The following is a 22,053-nucleotide window of genomic DNA, read 5'->3' on the forward strand; positions in this document are numbered from 1 at the left end:
AGTTTATTTTGTTCATTAGATTCCACATATAAGTGAGATCATATGGTATTTTAGATTCTCTGACTGGCTTATTTCCCGCCTTCCTCCATGATAGGCTTTCGCTGGCCTGTGTATTCGTTTGTTTATGATATTATTGATTAATGTTCGCCACCGTTGTTGACTTCCCTGGTGACAGCAAACGCAGAGGACAGTCCCATTTTCCCAGTCCGCTGGCGTCGGAACTCCGGCCCAGGCGGAAGTACCCCGCCCCCACGTGGCTCCCTCCCGACCCCGCCGGAACCCACCTGGAAGCCCCGCCCCGCCCCGCCCCTCACGGCCCCGCCCCCGCACGGTCCCGCCCCTGAGCCCCGGCTCCTGGCCCCGCCCCCAGTCCGGGAGCCGCGCGGTGATTGGCGCTGTCCTAGCAACCGCCACGCCGTGGTCATCCTCTGGCCACGCGGCTACTCGGTCACAAGGGACATGGAACGGCTGGAGTCCTAGGCGAGGAGCATGGACCCTTCGCGCGCGGGAGGCGCCGCTTATCACCTAGAGGGAGGCGTCCCTCCCCCGCCCTCTCGGGTCTGAGGCCCGAGGATGGGAGGGCGGCTGTGGAACCGGAACCGCCTGCCTGTCACCTGACCGAAGCCTAGTAAGTGTGGGATGCGGTCACTCCACGTCAGACCCTCCGCGGGGCTCAGGGAAGCCTGGGAAATTCAGTTTCCGAGCTGGACGGTCCCTACTTACCGAGGCCGAAACCGGCCCGGAAAGGCTGGCGACTTGGCCTCCTCACTCACCTGTTTGCTACCTGGGTCCGGACGGAAAGCTGGTCGCCGGCCCGGCCCGGCGCGGCCCACTCCAGAGCCCTTCCCTCCGCCTGGGCCGCAGCCGCAGGGACCGCCAGCCCCGAGCTCCTCCCTGTACCAGGGGCCAAGTAGGATGGCCAAGGCAGTTTGGGCTTTGGAGGTGATGCGAGAACCAGACATTTATTTATAATGGTAGGTAGGAGTAGCCTCAAACCGGGGCCATCTGTTTGCATTGACGCTTTCTACAACTCTCCGTCCTGGAACGGCCGCCGGCTCCCTCCGCGCCTCCGCACCGGCCTGGTTTTCACAATCACACCACCAAGATGAGCACCATTCTTTTGCTCTTGTTATATGGGCATAAAATTTATACTTAGTTTCCACTTGGTAGTTTTTCTTTAATCTTCTTGTTTTTGTTTTGTTTTTCCTCAGCAATGACCTTCCCCCTAAAGCACCCCAGTTATCCTCAGATTTTCTTTTCTTGGCCCTATTTTCTCACTCATGGGATAGCCCATGTCAGTCTCCCTGCCTCTGCCTAGCCCTGCCCTCAAGGGCAGAGAATGGGGTGGGGGGAGTGTTACGGCAGGGCACCCACGGTGCCTCATCCCAGCTTTCTTTATTTTTGGAACAATCAAAAATCAAAACTCACATAAATCACAAGATATATCCATTTAGCCCAGACTTCTTTTTCAGAAACTAACAAGGATATAGGAAGTTTTGGGTGTTGATAATAAAGCAAAAGTATAGGAAATATATTTTTATTGATTTCAGAGAGGAAGGGAGAGGGAGAGAAACATCACTGATGAGAATCATTGATCGGCTGCCTCCTGCACGACCCATACTGGAGATCCAGCCCACAACCCGGACATGTGCCCTTGATCAGAATCGAACCTGGGACCCTTCAGTCCGCAGTCCGACGCTCTATCCACTGAGCCAAACCAGCTAGGGCAGGAAGTATTAATAGAATTAATAGACTCTAAGTTGTGCATTGTGCCTCAACCATCTAGGACCTATTGTCAGAAGCCGTGAGGACGTCCGCAGGTGCTCACCTCAGCAGCCGTGGCCACCTCTTGGCTGCCCAGCATGGCAGACCCCAGCAGCACGGGCTGTACACGAGGCCCTGTCCTAGTTCCTTTGGTTGGAGCCTTTGGATTGTGCCAGATTAATCTTTCTATTTTCCCCCAAATTCTGCGTTCCCGTCCCTCCTTTCACCAGACTTTGACTTCCTTTTTCTTCTTCTTCTTCCCCTCCTCCCTCTCCTCCCCCCACCACTTCTTTCTATTTAGGAAATCCCTTCCTGTTTCCCCAAGCTTTGGCCCTTGGTATAGCACTTAGGGCAGCGCTCAACTGGAATTTGTAATTTCTTACTCCTGGGTTCCTCTTTCCCCAATTTGTAATAACCTCAGATGAAGAAATCCTGAATAATAATAGTAATAATAACAACAACATAGTAATATACAGAAAATAATGTCTCTGTTTAAACAGATGTCTATTTCCTGATCTTAGCTTTGTTAGAAATGCAAATCTTTGCCTTGTTTGAAAAAAAATCAGGATTCTCAGCAATTCTGAGTGATTAGTTTAATTAAACTTTTAAACACCCATGCAGAGTGCCTGCTGTACACGAGGTACTGTGCTGAGGACATTCATATAGTTTGTCCCTGTAGCATGGAACCTTCTTTCAGTCTAGAGAGGACAAATCTGAAGTGTTCAGGGACACATTGGGGACATGTCCAAGCAAAGGCTGGGGCTTTCCTAGGAGAAACAGGAGCCCACCTGGGAGGTGGGAAAGCAGGTGGCGTGTACAGGAGGGTTGCTGCAGGCCCTTTGGCAGCACTGCTGTGGCAGGCGTCCTGGCCCTGACACAGTAGCTCTTATCCCGTTTGAGTAGGTGGATCCCTTCTGTTGGAGATGCCCTTTCTCTCCTTTGTGTTTTTTTCTGGATAAGTTCCATTTTCCAGTTGTTTTCACTTCCCACAATGCGGTCATTCTCAGGTTAAAAAACCCCAAGGCAAGATCTGAATCAATGATTCCTACAGGTTCTCTGATCCAATAGTACTAACCAGATTTTTTTTTTTTTAATTTTAGATTTCTTAAGACATGTGAGTGCAGAAGGGACTGGGGCACACACCTTAAAGGATTCAGTTGCCTTTTTGTTTGCAATCAAGAACATATCCCTTTGGCTCAGAAGCCTCTTTTAAATTTCCAAAATCCAGTTTAGGAGTCTTAGAATAGTTTATGTAGCTGTGTTTCCTTTTTACTCTAGGGCGTGTAGCTCCCTCTAGTAAGAGTATAGGAGGTGGGAGAGTATGTTTCAGGGAAGAGAAAGGTGAATTGGAAATGATGAAATAAATAATAAAAAACCTTTATTCCAAGCTTCCTTTTGTTCTATAAGAACCATTGGCCAAATGTAAATACCAGTCTTTGTTGGACAGATCCCAAAAAGAAAGTTGAAGCATATAGTCCGTGCTTTTTTTTGTTGTTTTCATGTTCTGTGGTTCTAGAGTGGAAGGAGGAGGAAACAGCTTCATAGCTCAATATGACTGGGGTGTGAGGGTAAAAAGATGCTCGGAATGAAAGTGGGTATATGAGACAAAGCACAGTTACCAAAGGACAATGATTTAAGTTATTTATTTGTACATAGCTCTTTCCAATATGTCAGGTGCTTATCCATGCAGAAGTCCTGTATTGCTACATCTGCCCCTTGCAGTAGCCTGGGAGTTAGGGACCATGTGGTGCTACCACTGTGGAGAAGGGAAGTCACCTAATGTGGTGGAATGGACCTACACAGAATTTCCATTCTCAGTTTTCCCACTCCTATATGATGCTGTCCAAATGTTTTTGTAATATTCTCATCAAATTGAGCCCTCGTGGGAAGAAGGCAATATCTTCACCAATAATATGAGTTTGTGTAACTTTGGAATTCAACATATCTGGACAGTACAAATTCATATAAATCTTAAAATGGAAATCATTATCTTTAAAAACTTGAAAATGACAAATCAGGAAGCTTCTTGATCCTGAGCTCTGAAAATAAAGGTTATTGCTCTCTCCTCAGTGAGGACCCAGAGCCCTAAGAGAAAGCAGCCCTCCTGGAATGCACTCTGTTGGTAGGCTTGTGCCATAGCAGGTGGTTAAGAAATGGCTTTTCCTCCTGCTTCTGCAACTTACTGGCTGTGGGTCCTGAACAACTTCTTTAAATTCTCAAAGCTGCTGATTCCTCAAATGTAAATGGGGTGTTAACAGTATCTGACAAATATGGTTATGAAGAATTTATGATATAGCACATATAAAAAGCTCATCTCAGGGCCTGGCCAACAAATGGAAGTTACTGCAGTATTTTTTTTTAAATTATTATTATAATAAAGGCCACAGAACATTCTGTGTTCTAGACACTAGAGCCAAATGATGGGTTTGACATCTCAATTATGCATCTACCTGCTGTGAGACGATGAAGACCTTAGTTAAGCTCTTTCAGTCTTGGTTTTCTCATCTGTAAAATGGGAATAATAGTAGGGCTATTTACCTCATTAGGTTATTACAAGGATAAAATATATACTACCCAGAATATACATAAAATTGCTAATAATGACACTTCTAACTTCTTTTCAAAAAAACTTCCCTAGCTTGGGTCCAACTGATTTCTGTGTTTGAAATTCATGTGAGACTTTCAGGAAATATAGTTTAAAGGTTGGAATAAAGGACTGTTTCCATTGTATTATAGTCCAGGGGACTCATTTATATGCATTGCACACTCTGACTGCAGAAGTAAGCAGAGCTTTCGACTCTTTCCCCCAATTGTCAGGCCCTTCTTGAAGTTGTGGTGAATGGGTTAAGATTGCATTACAGTTTGGCGACTCCTTTCCTCCTGGCTACACTTAGGCAGGTCTAGATAAGTTTAATATGTTGCATATTGCCTTGAGTCCAGTTGGTCCCAGAATAGCTGGCTGTGTGAGCCAGAATGTGTCAATCCAACTTTACAGTTTTAGAGAAGAAAACATTCAGAAGGTGAGGCCATGTATTCCGGCTGGGCCGAGCCTCGGTCTGGTTCCCACTCTCTCACTAGCTCGCAGTTGGCTGCTCCACATGCAGAACAGTGTGTTTCCTCTCAGCGTTTCATCCTCTTTACCTTCTTTGGATGCATCTATCTATATATATAAAAGGCTAAGTGACCATTGCATCTGAAACAACCAAACGGATGACTGAACAGGCTGCGTGGGGTGACCAGGCTGGCAGGGGGGTTAGTGAGGGGCAACCAAACGACCGAGCAGCAGGCTGCTTGTGGCGACCAGGCCGCAGGGAGGGCAGTTGGGGGCAACCAGACCAGCGGGGGTGGGCAATGAGGGGCAACCAGTTCGGCAGAGGGGGGCAGTTGGGGGTGACCATACCGACAAGGGGTGCAGTAAGGGGCGACCAGGCTGGTGGGGGGGCAGTTGGGGTTGACTACACCTGCAGGGGAGGCAGTTGGGGGTGACCAGGCCAGCAGCGGGGGGGGGGCAGTTAGGTGTGATCAGGCAGGCAGGCAGGTGAGCAGTTAGGAGCCAGTGGTTCTGGATTGTGAGAGGGATGTCCGACTGCCGGTTTAGGCCTGATCCCGAGGGGTCCCAGATTAGAGAGGGTGCAGGCTGGGCTGAGGGGACCCCCCCTCCCCCCATGCACGAATTTTGTGCACCGGTCCTCTAGTATGATTATAATTGGAATACTGATGTGTAATGAAGTTTCAGGAGTGATTATTTATTTTCCAAAATGGAAGACCTTTGTATTTTTCTGACTATAAAAATAAATCTTGTTTTAGAAACCTTTAAATAATGCAAAAATTCAAGCAACATAGAAAAGGCAAAAGTCCCACACACTCTCACCACATAGAAAACTACTATAAGCCTCTTAGCATATATCTTTCTAAATGTTTTTCTGTGTATATATGAGTATCTACCTATGTATGTGGAATTTTATGGATATATTTTAGCAATATATGTAGATATCTTCTTTGCCAACAAATATACATCTGTATTATAATTTGTTTAAAGATTGGAAAAGCACTAACAGCGTTTTTTTTTAGTTTTTTTTTTAAGAATAGTTTATTGATTTTTAGAGAGAGAGGAAGGGAGAAGAGAAGAGCATCCACGTGAGAGCATAACATCAATCGGCTGCTTCCTGCATGCCCCCCACTGGGGATCGAGCCTGAAACCTGGGCATGTGCCCTAATGAGGAATCAAACCATCCACCTCGCAGTGCATGGGACAATGCCCCATCAACTGAGCCACACTGTCCAGGGCTGTATTATACTAGTAATTTTTAACTGGCAGATAGAATTCCACTTCATGATGTACTGTAATTTATTTCAAACCAATCCTCTGTTGATATTAGATTGTTTCCAAGTTTTCAGGAAGTCTGAGTTTGACAATTGCCTTTACAGGAGGCCCCTGTGACTTAGATCCTACCACAGAGATGGAGATATCAAGCTCATTTTCTACCATCTCTGAGCAGCAGCTTCGGAGGCAAGAGGGACTGAGCAACACCAAAACAGACGTGGCCAAGCAGAGTCTCATCTCATCCAAGGAATGGCTCCAACTGCATGGGCTAAAGAGCAACAAATTGAACTTGAAACAGATTTTGTCACAAATTGGATTTCCACACTGTGAAGGTAGAGTACTCACAGAGTGATGCTGCCTGAAAAACCACGGGTCTCTCAGCTTGTTTTGATCTCACTTCCTTGTGGGTAAAAAACCTTGGCACCCCCAATATATGAGTATTCTATAGATGTACATTTGTTAATATGCATATTAAATATTGGTAATGCTTAATTTCCTTCTTTCTTCTTTGAAAGGTGAAATATAATTTTTTAAATATTTTATATATTTTTTTGGTATTTATCCCCTGGGATGTGCAAACCCCTTTCGGAGGGAGGTCAGTAGCGATGTGTAGTTTCAGGGAGAGTGTGCTGTTTTCCTGTGGTGTCCTTCCTTGTGTTGTAGTCCAATTTTTTTTCTAAATGCATTGGCTTGAATGTTGGTTATTAACTCCTGTGAGTACTGCCCTTCAGCAGTGAGTATGGCAATGTGTGAGGATAGTGGATTATACTAGCCTTATAAAATTATTTGGAAATATTTACTCCTCTATGTTCTAATGTTGTTTGTATATATATGATTGGCACTATTTCTTCTTTAACTGTTTGATAGAACTCAGTAGTGAAACTTATCTGAGCCTAGAGTTTTGTTTGTAGGAAAAGTTTGATAAGAAATTCAATTTCTGTAGTAGACATAGAGCTATTCAGATTTTTTTGTTTCATCATGGTAATTTGGGAAGGTGTGTTTTTCAAGGAGTTTGTTCATTTTATCAGTGTGTTTTAAGAAATATATTGGCAAAACACTGTTCAAATTAGTCCCTTAACATTTTTTAATGCCTGTGGAATCTGTAGTAATGTCCCCTCTTTCACTACTGAATGTTGATAATTTGTGTTTCTCTCACTTTTTCAGGACAAGTTTTGTTAGTGGTATATCACAACTCTTTTCAAAGAACCAAATATGGGCTTTGTTGATTTTTTTTCTACTTTTTGTTTTCTATTTCATTGATATCGGCTTTGATCTTTATTATTTATTTTCTTCTACTTACTTTGAGTTGAACTTAAGGTAGAAACTTAAATAATTAATTGTAAACCTTTTTTTCTCTTCTAATGTAGTCATTGAGAGTTGTAAGTATTTCCTCAAGCATTGCTTTAGTGGAATCCCACAAATCTTGATAGGTAGTGCTTTCATTATGAGTGAGTTAAAAATATTTTCCTTTTTTTCGTACTGTTTAATTTCCAAATGTTTTAGGATTTTTAAAGATACCTTATTTTTGTTGGATTTCTAATTTAATTCTGTTGAGTTAGAGAACATAAAATTTTAATCTTTGGAAATTTACTGAGATTTGTTTTATGGCCCATCATATGTCTTGATGAATATTTCATACACACTTGGAAAAAATATGTATTCTGCAGTTTCTACATAATATTTATAAATGTTAATTGAGCCAAGATTGTTGATAGTATGATAGAAGTATTCTATATCTTTAGTGATTTTTTTTTTTTGGTCTAGTATATGTGTCCATTTCTCCTTTTAGTTCTGTCAGTTTAGTTTGAAGCTCTAAATGCATATACATTGGGATTGTCATAACTTTCTGGTGACATTTACTTTATTTGATATTAATATAATTACCACAGCTTTGTCATGCTTAGTTTTCACATGGCATGAATGTTTATAGTATTTTACTCTCCAACTATCTGTAATCTCTGTCTGTGCCTCTTTAACGCAGTCTCATGATCTCTGTCTTGTAATTATAGTGTTTGTTTTGTTGTTTTACTTTAATGTAATAATTTATATAGTTAAATTTAGGTTTCCCATTTTACTTTTTGTTTTCTCTTTGTCCCATCTTTTTTTACCCGTTGTTTCTCCTTTCCTGCCTTCTTTTGGGTAAACTAAATATGTTTTAGTATTTCATTTAATTCCATTTAAATTTCAATACCTTTTTGCACTTTCGGTGGTTTGGGTGATTGATTGAAGCTCTTCCAGTGCTACCCCTTTATAGTCATACAGACCTCTATCTCCTAACATCCTTAACTCGTGGTGACCACCAGTCTAAAAATCAATGGAGAAATATCCTCGAGTGAGAATTAAAAAAAATATATATTTTTTATTGATTTTTTTACTGAGAGGAAGGGACAGGGATAGAGAGTTAGAAACATCGATGGGAGAGAAACATTGATCAGCTGCCTCCTGCACACTTCCTACTGGGGATGTGCCCGCAACCAAGGTACATGCTCTTGACCGGAGTTGAACCTGGGACCCTTCAGTCCACAGGCCAGTGCTCTATCCACCAAGCCAAAATGGTTGGGGCTCGAGTGAGGATTTAAAAAAAAAAAGTTTATATAGCCCTATCCAGTTTGGCTCAGTGGATAGAGTGTAGGCCTGCGGACTGAAGGATCCCAGGTTCCATTCCAGTCAAGGGCATGTACCTTGGTTGCGGGCATATCCCCAGTAGGGGGTGTGCAGGAGCCAGCTGATCAATGTTTCTCTCTCATCGATGTTTCTAACTCTCTATCCCTCTCCCTTCCTCTCTGTAAAAAAATCAATAAAATATATTAAAAATGTTTACATAAATGCTATGATATCATATGTGAGCTTTTGAAATTGGCATTTTTTTCACTTAATATTATTTATTTGAAGTCCATCCAAGTTGTTGCATGTAACAGTAGTGTGTTTCTTTTTTAAAATATGTTTTTAATGATTTTAGAGAGAGAGGAAAGAAGAGGGAGAGGGAGAGAGAAACATAGGTGTGAGAGAAAAACACTGATTGGCTGCCTCGCAAGGCATCCCTACCAGGGACTGAACTTGCAAATCTGGGCATGTGCCCTGACCTTGAATCGAACCAGTGGCCTTTTGATGCTCAGCCAAGTGAGCCACACTGGTCAGAATGATAGTTTCTTTCTTTTTATTGCAGAATAGTGTTCCATGATATGGATGTACCATCATTTAACCATTCACCCATTAAAAGACATCTGAGTTGTAGGAATCCCTTTCACGTCCCACGTGGTTCAGGGTTCCAGTTCAGGGTTCGAGTTCTGGAGAAGGGCCACACACAAATGAAAGGAGACTTGAAGAAGTTCAATTTGGCGAAATGGGGGGCCAAGTAGTAGTCCAACTCTAGTGGGAGAACTACTCCCTGCTCTGGCCATGCCATCCCTTTTATTGAGGCTTTGGGGAAAACATCTTAGCCAGGATAAACAGAAATTTACATGGGAAAAACAAAGGTGGAGGCTGCTTCAGCTAACAATGTCTCAACTAAAGGATGAGTGGTTAGAGCAATTAAGGTTGTTGACCAGCCTTCCTGGCTTCCTGTCAACATCTCTCTTTTAGTGAAACTGTTTTGTTTCCGGCATGAGTAGTTTCCAGTTTGGGGCTATTACAAATAAAGCTATGAACAATTGTTTACAGGTTTTTGTATAGAACATAAGCTTTCATTTCACTGGGATAAATGCCCAGGAATGCAATTACTAGGTGGTATGTTAAGTATATGTTGTTTTAATGTTTTGTTAAGAAACTGCCAAACTATTTTCCAAAATGGCTATATTACTCACATTAGTAATTATGAAAGATAGCTTTTCCTCTTTATAACAGCATTTAGTGTATCAGCATAAAAATTTTTTAGCTATTTCAATAGTTGTGTAGTAATATTTCATTGTGGTTTTAATCTGTAATGCCCTAATGCCTAGGTTAGTTGAACATTTTTTCATGTGCTTATTTTCTCTATATCATCTTTGATAAAATAAATGTTTATGTCTTTTCATCATTTTCTAATTAGATTGTTTTTTAAATGTTGAGTTTTGAGAGTCTATTATGTATTATAGAAATGAATCTGTTGTCACATATGTGGTCTGTAGATATATTCTCTTAGTCTTTAGCTTGTCTTTTTATCCAGAACTTCTGTTTCTCAGAACAAAAGTTTTGAATTTTGATGAAGTCCCATTTGTTGACTATTTTCTTATATGGATCTTGTTGAGCCTCAAAGAATTTCTCCTACTTTTCTTCCTAAAAGTTTTATAGTGAACATCTTACATTTAGCTCATGATCAGTTTGAGTTCATTTCTGTTTAAGATTCATTTTTTTGACCATGGATATCCAGTTGCTTCAGGATCATTTTTTTAAAAGACTATTCTTCCTCTTTTGAATTGCTTTTGCATATTTGTTAACAATTTGTTGGTTGTACGTGTATGGGGCTATTTCTGGGTTTTCTATTTTGTTCTACACATCTGTGTGTCTATCTCTCCACTAATACCAAACAGTCTTAATTACTATAACTACATTATTACTATACTAGAGGCCTGGTGCACGAAATTTGTGCATGGGGGTGGTGGTGTATGTTCCTCAGCCCAGCCTGCACCCTCACCAATCTGGGACCCCTCAAGGGATGTCCGACTGCCCATTTAGGCCCCTGGGATCGGGCCTAAACGGGCAGTCGGACATCCCTCTCACAATCCAGGACTGCTGGCTCCCAACCACTCGCCTGCCTGCCTGCCTGATTGCCCTTAACTGCTTCTGCCTGCCAGCCTGATCACCCCCTAACCACTCCCCTGCAAGTCTGATCAATGCCTAACTGCTCCCCTGCCGGCCCGATTGCCCCTAACTGGCTCCTCTGCTGGCCTGGTTGCCCCTAACTATCCTCCCTTGTAGGCCTGGTCACCCCCAAGTGCCCTCCCCTGCTGGCCCGGTCACCCCTAACTTCCCTCCCTTGCTGGCCTGGTTACCCCTAACTGCCCTCTCCTGCTGGCCTGATTGTCCCTAACTGCCCTCCCTTGCCGGCCTGATCACCCATAACTGCCCTCCCTTGCTGGCCTGGTCGCCCCCAACTGCCCTCCCCTGCAAACCTGGTCCCTCCCAACTGCCCTCCCCTGCTGGCCTGATCACCCACAACTGCCCTCCCTGCCGGCCATCTTGTGTCCACATGGGGGCGGCCATCTTGTGTGTTGGAATGATGGTCAATTTGCATATCACCTCTTTATTATATAGGATATAATGTCTTGAAATTGGATAGACTGATTCCTTCTACTTTATTCTTTTTCAAATTGTTCCTTTATCTTTTCATATAAAGTTTAGATAACCATGTCTATGTCTACAAAAAGATTTCTGGGATTTTGATAGGAATTGGATTAAGCCTGTATTTTAATTAAGGAGAATTGATATCTTAGACCCGAGTATCTTTCCATTTATGTATGTCTTTTGATTTCCTTCATTCGGGTGTTTTGTATTTTTGGTATATGTCCTACAAATGTTTTGTTAGATTTGTACTAAATATTTCATTTTCTGAGCAATTATAAGTGATACTGTATTTAAAATTTTTATTTCCATATGCTCATTGCTATTATATACAGAAATATTCTTGATATATTTGTATGTTGCTCTTCTATCCTGTGAGCTTACCTAACTTATTAATTCTAAGAGGGTTTTTTTGTTTGTTTGTTTGTTTTGTTTTTTGCTGCTGTAGTTGACTCCTTCAGATTTCTAAGTAGACCATGATGTCATCTCCTAATAGGAAAAGTTTCATTCTTCATTTCTGATCTCTATTTCTTGCATTTTCTTCTCTTGCCTTGTGCTGGTTAGAGCTTCTAGAACTGTGTTGAATAGCAGTAGTGAAGGTGGACATCCTTACCTCACTTCAGATCTTAGGGGAAAGCTTTCAGTCTTTCACCATTAGCTATTTGTTAGCAGTAGTTTAAAAAAAAATAAAGTTAAGTAAGGTCCCCTACATTCCTAGTTTTCTGAGAGTTTTTATCATGAATGCTTGCTGAATTTTGTCAATTGAAAGGATATTTTGATTTTTCTCCCCTGGGCTGTTAATATGGTTGGTTATATTGACTGGTTTTTGAATATTGAATCAGCCTTGTATCTTGGAATAAACACCACTGGGTCATGTTGTATAATTGTTTATATTGCTGAATTCTATTTGCTGGTATTGTGTTAAGGGTTTTTGCACCTGTATTCATGGCAGATACTGGTCTTGAGTTTTCTCTTCTTATACTGCCTTTGGATGGTTTTGGTATCAGGGTGATACTGGCTTCATAGAATGGTTTGGGAAGTGTTTCCTTGTCTTCTATTTTCTGGAAAATATTCTGTAGAATGTTAATTTTTCTTTATATGCTAGGTAGAATTCTTGAGAGAACCTACTCAAGCGTGGGGATTTCTTTTGGAGAAGTTTTGAATTACAAGTTCATTTCCTTAATGGATATGGGGCTATTCATATGATGTATTTCATATTGAGTGAGTTAAAGTAGTTTTTGTTTTGTGGCATTGATTCATTTCATCTAAGTTGTTTAATTTATGTGTGTCAAATTGTTTGTGGTATTGCATTATTTTTTTCATGTTTGCAGGGTCATTAGTGATATTCCTTGTTTCATACCTGATATCAGTAATTCATTTTCTCTCTCCTCCCCCCCCCCCTTTTCTCTATCTTCTCTCTCTTATTAATCCTTGTCTGAGGATATTTCCCCACTGATTTTTAGAGAGAGTGGAAGGGAGTGGGAGAGACACAGAGAGAGACACATAGATTGGTTGCCTCCCGCACACTCTCTGACCAGGGCCGTGGGGGATTGAACCTGCAAATGAGTTATGTGCCCTTGACCAGAATCAAACCCAGGAACCTTCAGTCCTCTGGCTGATACTCTATCCACTTCTATCCACTGAGCCAAACCAGCCAGGGCCATGTATCTTTGTCCATCTTGCTAGAGGTTTGCCAATTTTTTTTGATTGTATTAAAATACCAGGTTTTTTTGTTTGATTTTTCTCTCTTGTTTTTATGTTCAGTTTCATTGATTTCTGCCTTGATCTTAATTATTTCCTTCTGCTTTCTTTGGATTTATTTTGCTCTTCTTTTTGTAGGTAGGAATTTAGATTATTGATTTGAGACTTTTCATCTCATTTTATGTGTTAGAAATAAAGTGAGCCCCCCCCCCAAGTGGGTCCTTATAGAACACAAAACACACTCAGGAGCCAGGCAGCAAGGCAAACATCTTTACTTCTACGTAGAAGGGTGTGTACACATGGTCTGGAAGCGCGTGCACACTGAACAGGTGGTCTGCTCAGGTTTATAACCCCTGATGCTCATGACCTGTCCTTTGCTCTTGATTGGAGCTCAGGCACACAGTATTTCGTGATTGGCTAATTCAAAGGGAGGGGTTGGCCTTTGCTGTTTCAAGATGGTGGCCTCCAGGGGAGCTGCAAGCCATTTGGCCAACATGGCATCTGCCAAGCTACACAGTCCAAAATGGCCGCTATCTAAACTGTTCTTTGACAGAAAAGATGACTTGTTTATTCTCACATTATGTAAGCATTTATTTTTTATTTATTTTTAATATATTTTTATTGACTTTTTACAGAGAGGAAGGGAGAGGATAGAGAGTTACAGACATCAATGAGAGAGAAACATCGATCAGCTGCCTCCTGCACGCCCCCTACTGGGGATCGAGCCTGCAACCAAGGTACATGCCCTCAACTGGAATCCGGGACCTTTCAGTCCATGGCCTGACGCTCTATCCACTGAGCCAAACCAGTCAGGGCTATGTAAGCATTTAGTGCTATAAATTTTCCTTTTGGCATGCTTGAGTTGTACCCCTCAAAATTTATATGTTGTATTATCATTTTTACTCAGTTTAAAGTATTTTTACTTCTGCTGAGACTCCCTCTCAGACACATGGATTTTTTTTTAAAGCATGTTATTTAGTTTCCAAAAGCTTGGAGAGTTTCCTGTTACCTTCTTGATTTCTAGTTTATTTCCATTGTGGACAGAGCACATAAGTGTTTGGTTTTAGTTATTTTAAATTTTTTGAAGTTTGTTTTATAGCCATGGATATGATTTATCCTGGTATATATTCTGTAGGTACTTGAAAATAATATATATTCTTCTGCTGTTGTATAGTTTTCTACAAATGTCGATTAGATCCTGCTTATTGATGGTGTTGTTGAGTATCCTTGATTTTCTGTTTAGTTCTATCAATTGAAATATCCAACTATTATGGGTTTGTCTATTTCTCCTCAGTTTCATCAGTTTTTGCTTTACTTATTTTACAGTTTGTTGTTTGGAGTATATATACTTAGGATTGCTATGTCTTCCTGGTAGATTGACACTTTGATCATTATATAATGTTTTGCTCTGTCCCTAGTAATATTTTTTTGCTCTGTAGTTTACTTTTCTGATATTAATATAGCCACTGCTTTCTTTTTATTAATACTTATATGATTTATATTTTTACTTTGTATATATATCATATTTGAAGCAAGTTTCTTAAAGATAGCCTATTGTTGGGTCATTTAAAAAATCCTCTTTGCCAGTCTCTTTTAATTGTTGTATTTAGACAATTTACATTGAATGTAATTTTTGCTGTTAGGCCTTGTGTACTATTTTTTTTAATGTTTTCCATTTATTTTCTTTTTCCTACCTTTGGCTTACTTAAACATTTTTTAGAATTTCCTGTGTTTATTTATTTTTAGAATTTTTAAAGTATATCTCTTCCTACAGCATTTTTAGTGGTTGTGCTTGGTATTACCTTATAAATACATAAATTATCAAAATCTACTGGTGTCAACATTTTACCAGTTTGATTGAAGAGAAGTAGAAACTATATTTCCCTTTATTTATGTATCTTTACTCTCCCCGTTTATAATATAATTTATTATTTTCTTTTCATACTTTGGGAATAACATTAGACTCTGCTATAATTTTTGATTCAACAATCAAACAATTTAGAAAACTTGAGAAGGGCTATTGTATTTATATTTATGCTTACTATGTTCGTCCTGATGTTTCAAGTTCCTTTTTTTATTATTTCCTTTCTGTTTATAGAATTTCCTTTATTCTCTTTTTAAAAGTAGTTCTGTTAGTAACAAATCTTTTTAGTTTCTTGTCTGACAATGTCTTTACTTCTCTATCATTCCTGAAGAATAATCTCTCCTTATGTAAGGTTTAGGGTTGACAGTTCTATTATTTTAGCACTTAAAAAACTTTGTGCCACTTTCTTCTGGCCTCCGTGATTTCCATGAGAAAGCCATTTTCATTAGAATAGGTTACCTACTGCTAATATGTAAATGTTTTTATGATATTTCTTTATTCAATTCATTACATTTCCTTTATATACTTTCATATTATAACCTTCTTTTTAATGTAAGAATTTTGTATATTTTATATCTATTGCTAATTACCATATTGGAAGTTAAGTCTAAAAACTTTAAAAAATATTTATTAATTCATTTAAAAGTAACAAACCCAACATAACATTTTTAAGAAAAATAAGTATATTTTCTAAAACATAAATTTTAGTAAAGGTGGCATTGTTTTACATTTTAAAAAATCTTTTTAATGTCTGTCCCAGTAGAAAATACTTAAATTCTCATTTCTACTTTTAAAAATAATAGCTTTATCAAGATGTAATTCACATACTATACCATTCACCCATTTAAAGTGTACAATTCAGCATTAAAAATTTTTTAAATTTTTTATTTTCTTTATTGATTAAGGCATTACATATGTGTCCTTATCCCCCCATTGCCCCCCCGCAACCCCGCTCATGCAGTCACCCCCCTGGTGTCTGTGTCCAGTGGTTATGTTCATATGCGTGTATGTAAGTCCTTTGATTGATCTCTCCCCCTTACCTCCACCCTCCCCTGACTTCCCTCTGAGGTTTGACCGTCTGATGGATGCTTTTCTGTCTCTGGATCTGTTTTCGTTCATCAGTTTATGTTGTTCATTATATTCCACAAATGAGTGAGATAATGTGATATTTACCTTGCTCCACCTGACTTATTTCGCTTAGCATAATGCTCTCCAAGTCCATCCATGCTGTTGCAAATGGTAGGACTTCCTTCCTTTTTACAGCAGCATAGTATTCTATTGTGTAGATGTACCACAGTTTTTCAATCCACTCATCTGCAGATGGGCACTTAGGCTGTTTCCAAATCTTAGCTATTGTAAATGGTGCTGCTATGAACGTAGGGATGCCTATATCCTTTCTGATTGGTGTTTCTAGTTTTTTGGGATATATTCCTAGAAGTGGGATCACTGGGTCAAATGGGAGTTCCATTTTTAGTTTTTGAGGAAATTCCATACTGTTCTCCACAGTGGCTGCACCAGTCTGCATTCCCACCAGCAGTGCACGAGGGTTCCTTTTTCTCTGCATCCTCGCCAGCACTTATCATTTGTTGATTTGTTGATGATTGCCATTCTGACAGGTGTGAGATGGTACCTCATTGTCGTTTTGATTTGCATCTCTCGGATGATTAGTGACTTTGAGCATGTTTTCATATGTCTCTTGGCCTTCTGTATGTCCTCCTTCAAAAAGTATCTATTTAGGTCCGTTGCCCATTTTTTGATTGGGTTGTTTATCTTCCTTTTGTTAAGTTGTATGAGTTCCCTGTAAATGTTGGAGATTAAACCCTTATCGGAGATAACATTGGCAAATATGTTCTCCCATGCTTTCTTGTTGTTTTGTTGATGGTTTCTTTTGCTGTGCAGAAGCTTTTTATTTTTATGTAGTCCCATTTGTTTATTTTCTCTTTAGTTTCCATTGCCCTAGGAGCTGTATCAGTGAAGATATTGCTTCTGCATATTCAGCATTTTTAATATATTCATAGGTATGGGCCACTATAACAACAGTCAACTTTAGAACATTTTCATCATCTTAGAAAGAAACCCAGTACTCCTTATCTACCCAACCTATCCCTCAACTGCCAACCCAAAGCAATCTACTTTATGTCTATAGATTTGCTTGTTCTGGATAGTTCATATAAATGGAATCATATAATGTGGTTTTTTGTGATTGGCTTCTTTCACTTAACAATGTTTTTAAGATTTATCAATGTTGTAGCATGAATTGGTACTTTCTTCTTTTTTATGGCCAAATAATATAAGGAGATGAATGGTATGGATATATCACAGTTGATCCATTCATTAGTTGATGCATGTAGAGCTGATTCTTATTTTAGCAGGTCGTTAACTTGGTTGGACTCAGACTATAAACTCTGTCCTTCCCTGTGAAAAGCTCACCAATTGTCTTCTTTCAAGGATTAATGCCAATCTAGTTTCTGCCTGTTCTTGATTGCTCTCTAGTACCTTCAAGTAGCTATTTTTACATTTTTTTTTCTCTGTGAGGATTTACCTATAAAATTCATCATTGCTAGATGCACAATTCACAGTGCCTCACATTTTAATTAGCAATTGCAGTTTATACAGTCTCCCATAGGCTCATCTCCTTCAATCCCCCCAAAACAGTACTCTTTCCTCATCCCAGGTAAATGTCTTAAGTAAAGAGAGAATATTGCCGGTGATTTGAAGTTGCTCTATCTGTGTCAGTTAAGAAATTGAACTCTAGGAAACAGAGATTTTAGAGTTTGAGAGGTTTGAGTGTTGACAATGTAAGAAATGTCAAACCTGTAGAGAATATTTATGAGTTTATTAGCCAAATTGATGACAATTTCTTGGAAGCAAAATCTCAACAGATTGAGAAAATGCTACAGATAATAGCCACTCTACAGCGTATTTTATTTATTACTAGAGGCCTGGTGCACAAATTCATGCACGGGTGGGGTCCCTCCCAGCCTATCAGGGCTGGCCGGACGAGAGGAGGGACTGCGGAAGGTTGGCCGGCTGCAGGAGGTTGGCTGTGGGAGCGCACTGACCATCTGGTGGTCAGTGTGCATCATAACTACTGGCTGGTCATCCAGTTGTCCGGTCGTAACAATAGCTGAGGCTTTTATATATGGAGATTATTATTATTATTATTATTTACTTTTTTACAAATTCCTTTAATAACTACGTTCTTTCTTTTTTATTTTTAAAATCTTCACTCAAAGGTATTTTTCCATAGATTTTTTAGAGAGAGTGGAAGAGAGAGGGAAAGACAGAGAGAAACATCGATGTTAGAGAAACACATTGATTGGTTGCCTCCTGCATGCGCTCCAACCAGGGCCTGGGCCAGGGAGGAGCCTGCAACTGAGGTACATGTCCTTGACTGGAATCGAACCTGGGACCCTTCGATCCACAGGCTGACACTCTATCCACTGAGCCAAACCGGCTAGAGCTACAGCTTATCCTATCTAATAAAAGAGTAATATGCAAATTGACCATCACTCCAACACAATATGGCTGCCCCCATGTGGTCAAAGATGGCTGCCCCCATGTGGACACAAGATGGCCGCCATAAGATGGCCAGCAGGGGAGGGCAGTTGGGAGGGACCAGGCCTGCAAGGGAGAGCAGTTGGGGGTGATCAAGCCTGCAGGGGAGGGCAGTTAGGGGTGACCAGGCTGGCAGAGGAGGGAAATTGGGGATGACCGGGCCTGCAGGGAAGGGCAGTTAGGGGGGGACCCAGGCCTGCAGGGGAGAGCAGTTGTGGGGGGACCAGGCCTGCAGGGGAGGGCAGTTGGGGGGGGGCAGGCCTGCAGGGGAGGGCAGTTAGGGGTGACCAGGCCTGCAGGGGAGGGCAGTTAGAGGCAAACAGGCTGGTAGGGGAGCAGTTAGGTATCAATCAGGCTGGCAGGGGAGTGGTTAGGGGGTTATCAGGCTGGCAGGCAGAAGTGGTTAGGGGCAATCAGGAAGGCGGGCAGGTGAGCAGTTGGGAGCCAGCAGTCCTGGATTGTGAGAGGGATGTCTGACTGCCCGTTTAGGCCCGATCCCAGTAGGATTGGGCCTAAACGGGCAGTCGGACATCCCTCAAGGGGTCCCAGATTGGAGAAGGTGCAGGCTGGGCTGAGGGACACCCCCCCACCCCCCGGGCACAAATTTCGTGCACCGGGCCTCTAGTTTTATATATTACAATCAAAGAAGGAGATGTAAGGGATGTTACATGAAATCTATTGTTTGTACATTAAGGAGGCAGGAGAAAGCAATGTGGGAAATCTCTGAATGGATAAAAAGTAAAGTGGAGAGATGTATAGTTTTTTTGCATGGTGGGTATAGGATAGTTAACATTAGTAGCACATGGCGATGGTATTTAGGCAGCGAGGTAAAATGAGAAATTCCGTAGTCCCTTCTCTAGTTGGAGATTGTACCCTGAGGGATCTGGAAAAAAAGGGGATTACTCTAACATTCTAAAGGTATGCTATTATAGATGTAAAAAGACAGTAGACAGTCTCAGTTAAGGTAAAGATTGATATTTGTCAAGGAAAATACTGACCTAGGACGTGACTACTCACCACAACTCGCTTTTAGTTAGGAACTTTTAATTTCAGAGCATCCTATGTAGTTACTTTCGGTCTCTGAGTTTGTAGGCCTTCTATGCAGGCCTTCCCTGAGTTTGTCAGGTTTAATGTGTGGCCCCTTTTTTGTCCACATGATTGAAATTATTGCTGATGGAATTGAATAGTTAATTCTTTACTATTATGAACATTGAGCTGCAAGTCTTGTAAATTTTATCACCCCTGATGATTTGGGACCAAGCCTGGCCAGGGAAGCTGTAAAATTCAGCCTTGCCCTTTCTGCCTTTCCAAAGTAGGCTGTTATCCTGCCTCCCTAGAAAGGCAGAGAATAGGACATACTCGGGCTAAGAGTACCCCCACTCTTCTTCTGTCATTGGAACTTAACAACAACAAAATAATCATCACAATAAGAACATCTCTGGGAAGCCTTGCCTCTTCTTCTGTCCTGCCAGCTCAGTCCTTGAATCCTTTCTGTAGCCTTCTGTTCCATGAAGGATAAAACGTTTAGGCAGCATTGTATTCCCATTCCGTGAGCACTGTGTATATCACGTGGTGGGTGCTCAATATGTGTTTGTGCAACAGATAGTGAACAGTTGAGCACATAATCTGAGAAAATCTTGTGGTTTTGAATTCTGTGTGAGTATTCTGAATCCATTACCTGCTTGCTTCATTCACTCATCTATTCATGAACCCCCACTTGGGAGAACAATAGACAATATCTGAGTTTAACTTTTAAAATTCTGAAAACAAGTCCAAGTCCTGAATAAAAGTTTTGAAAAATTAAACGTAATTTCTGTTTTCTTGTTGACCTCTGACATAATCATACTGGACAAACGAACCAGGAAACCAAGATGCAAATCCTGTTTTCCTCCTCATTCGTCATGCATTAAAGTATTCCCATGTCATAAGCAGTTACATTTTAGCACCCAGAAGTACTTCAGAATGCCAAGCATCACAGAGTGTTGCTGTCATTGGGGATCTGAGTGGTGTCAGAGAAAAGCATTTTGGAATAAAAATAAGGGTTGATAATGCACCATTTTGATGGTTGTTGTTTTTTTTATAAAAATGCAGATTATGTGACTTCTCTGGGGAGATTTGTGGCTTCCCGGTATGCCGACGGACTATTTCCACGGGTCTACGGAGCAGAAGATGGCACAGCATACAATGTAAGTGGGAATTCCCTCAAGAGACAGGCCCTGTGATCCCTGCTGAGGTCTGGAGTGGCCCGTGCAGAGAGGCTTACTGCTTCCAGTGATGCTGGAGCTGCAGGAATAAGTTTGAGGGACAAGGGGATGGGGAAGGAAAGGATTTAAGACAGATGGGACAGTGTGAGCCAAGGCATGAAAATGTAGAATTACATGGTATGTTCAAAAGACAATGTAGGTATTTGGGAGTGTTCTGAGGGTTATTGAAGTTTTTAAATGGTACCATCCTACCTAATAAAATAGTAATATGCAAATTGACCGCACCTTCGCTACGCCCAAGCTACGCCCACCAGCCAAAGCCATGCCCACCAGCCAAAGCCACGCCCACCAGCCAATCAGGGCGAGTATGCAAATTACCCAACAAAGATGGCGGTTAATTTGCATACACTGAGGGAGGGAGGAGTGAAGACTGAAGACAACTTAGAAGGAAGAGGGAGGAAAAGTGGAAAGCAAGGTGGCTGCCAGAGGGAAAGCCCGGGCGGGGCGGAGTGGGGTGGAGCGGGGCGTGCGGCAGCGGCGCGCCGGTGCAGGCATGGAGGCAGCAACGGTGGCGGCAGTGGCAGCACACATGGCCGCAGCGGCCGCTTACAGGATTCTTCCTGCAAATGGGCTACTAGTATCTTTATAATTTTGATTCTTCACAGAATAAGTATAATTCTTTCTTATTCCTTCCCCATGTCTCCTACCACCTTGCACCCTGAAAGGCCTTGCACGACTGTGCCTGGTCTGTGTGGATGATGGTTTATTTGTGTGTGCAAGAAATGGCCCGCAAGCCTCTGTCACCTTTCAGTGACAGCCCATCAGGTGTGGTGGCAGCTGTAGGTGACCAAGTGATCCAGACGCAGGGGAGCCAGGACTGGGAGACAGAGGATACAGGATAGAGGTCGGAGCAGGAGGGTAGTCACCAGCGCAGCATCCTTGGAGGAAGCCGGCAGGTGTGCTTGCGTGGTTAGAAGCATTTTCGGAAATATTTTTGGCATGTTGTCGTTAGGAAAACTTTTTAGTGAGGCTTATAAAAATAAGCTTATCTCTTTTTTTCCTCCTTAATTTCTTAAAAGTTTCCCTGGAAATTTTCTGATAATGATTCTGTAACTGTAAAGCTAAAACATGATCTAGAAATATATTTTTTAAAAGAATAATAACACATGATCATCTTTTCTCCTGTGGGGAATCAGCCACAGGTTTTTAGCTGCCAGACTAGAACACTTCCTTTTGGATTATGTGGGGTTTGGAGGTCATCTACAAACTTGTTTGCAGTTCTTGATGGCAGGGGCCTTGACTCAGTGGGCCCTGTTGGTCCTGGCTGCACTGTGGTTCAGGTGACTTATTTTGGTATCCTAGTTATTTATTTAATAATT

At 41.3% G+C, this 22,053-nt stretch overlaps 1 protein-coding gene across 1 annotated transcript in view; it reads left to right on the plus strand.

The window, feature by feature from the left end:
• Positions 1 to 439: 439 nt before the first annotated feature.
• VWA3B (von Willebrand factor A domain containing 3B) overlaps positions 440 to 22,053 on the plus strand; it is a 147,034-nt gene continuing 125,420 nt past the window's right edge. Inside the window, exons 1-3 of the mRNA XM_079792069.1 lie at positions 440 to 628; positions 6,193 to 6,420; positions 20,562 to 20,656. Of these exons, the coding sequence (XP_079648195.1) occupies positions 6,225 to 6,420; positions 20,562 to 20,656 (291 nt within the window). The 5' untranslated portion in view covers positions 440 to 628; positions 6,193 to 6,224. The remainder of the gene's footprint in view (positions 629 to 6,192; positions 6,421 to 20,561; positions 20,657 to 22,053) is intronic.

The sequence above is a fragment of the Cnephaeus nilssonii genome, assembly GCF_951640355.1.
Source record: "Cnephaeus nilssonii genome assembly, chromosome: 15".
Lineage (NCBI taxonomy): Eukaryota > Metazoa > Chordata > Mammalia > Chiroptera > Vespertilionidae > Cnephaeus > Cnephaeus nilssonii.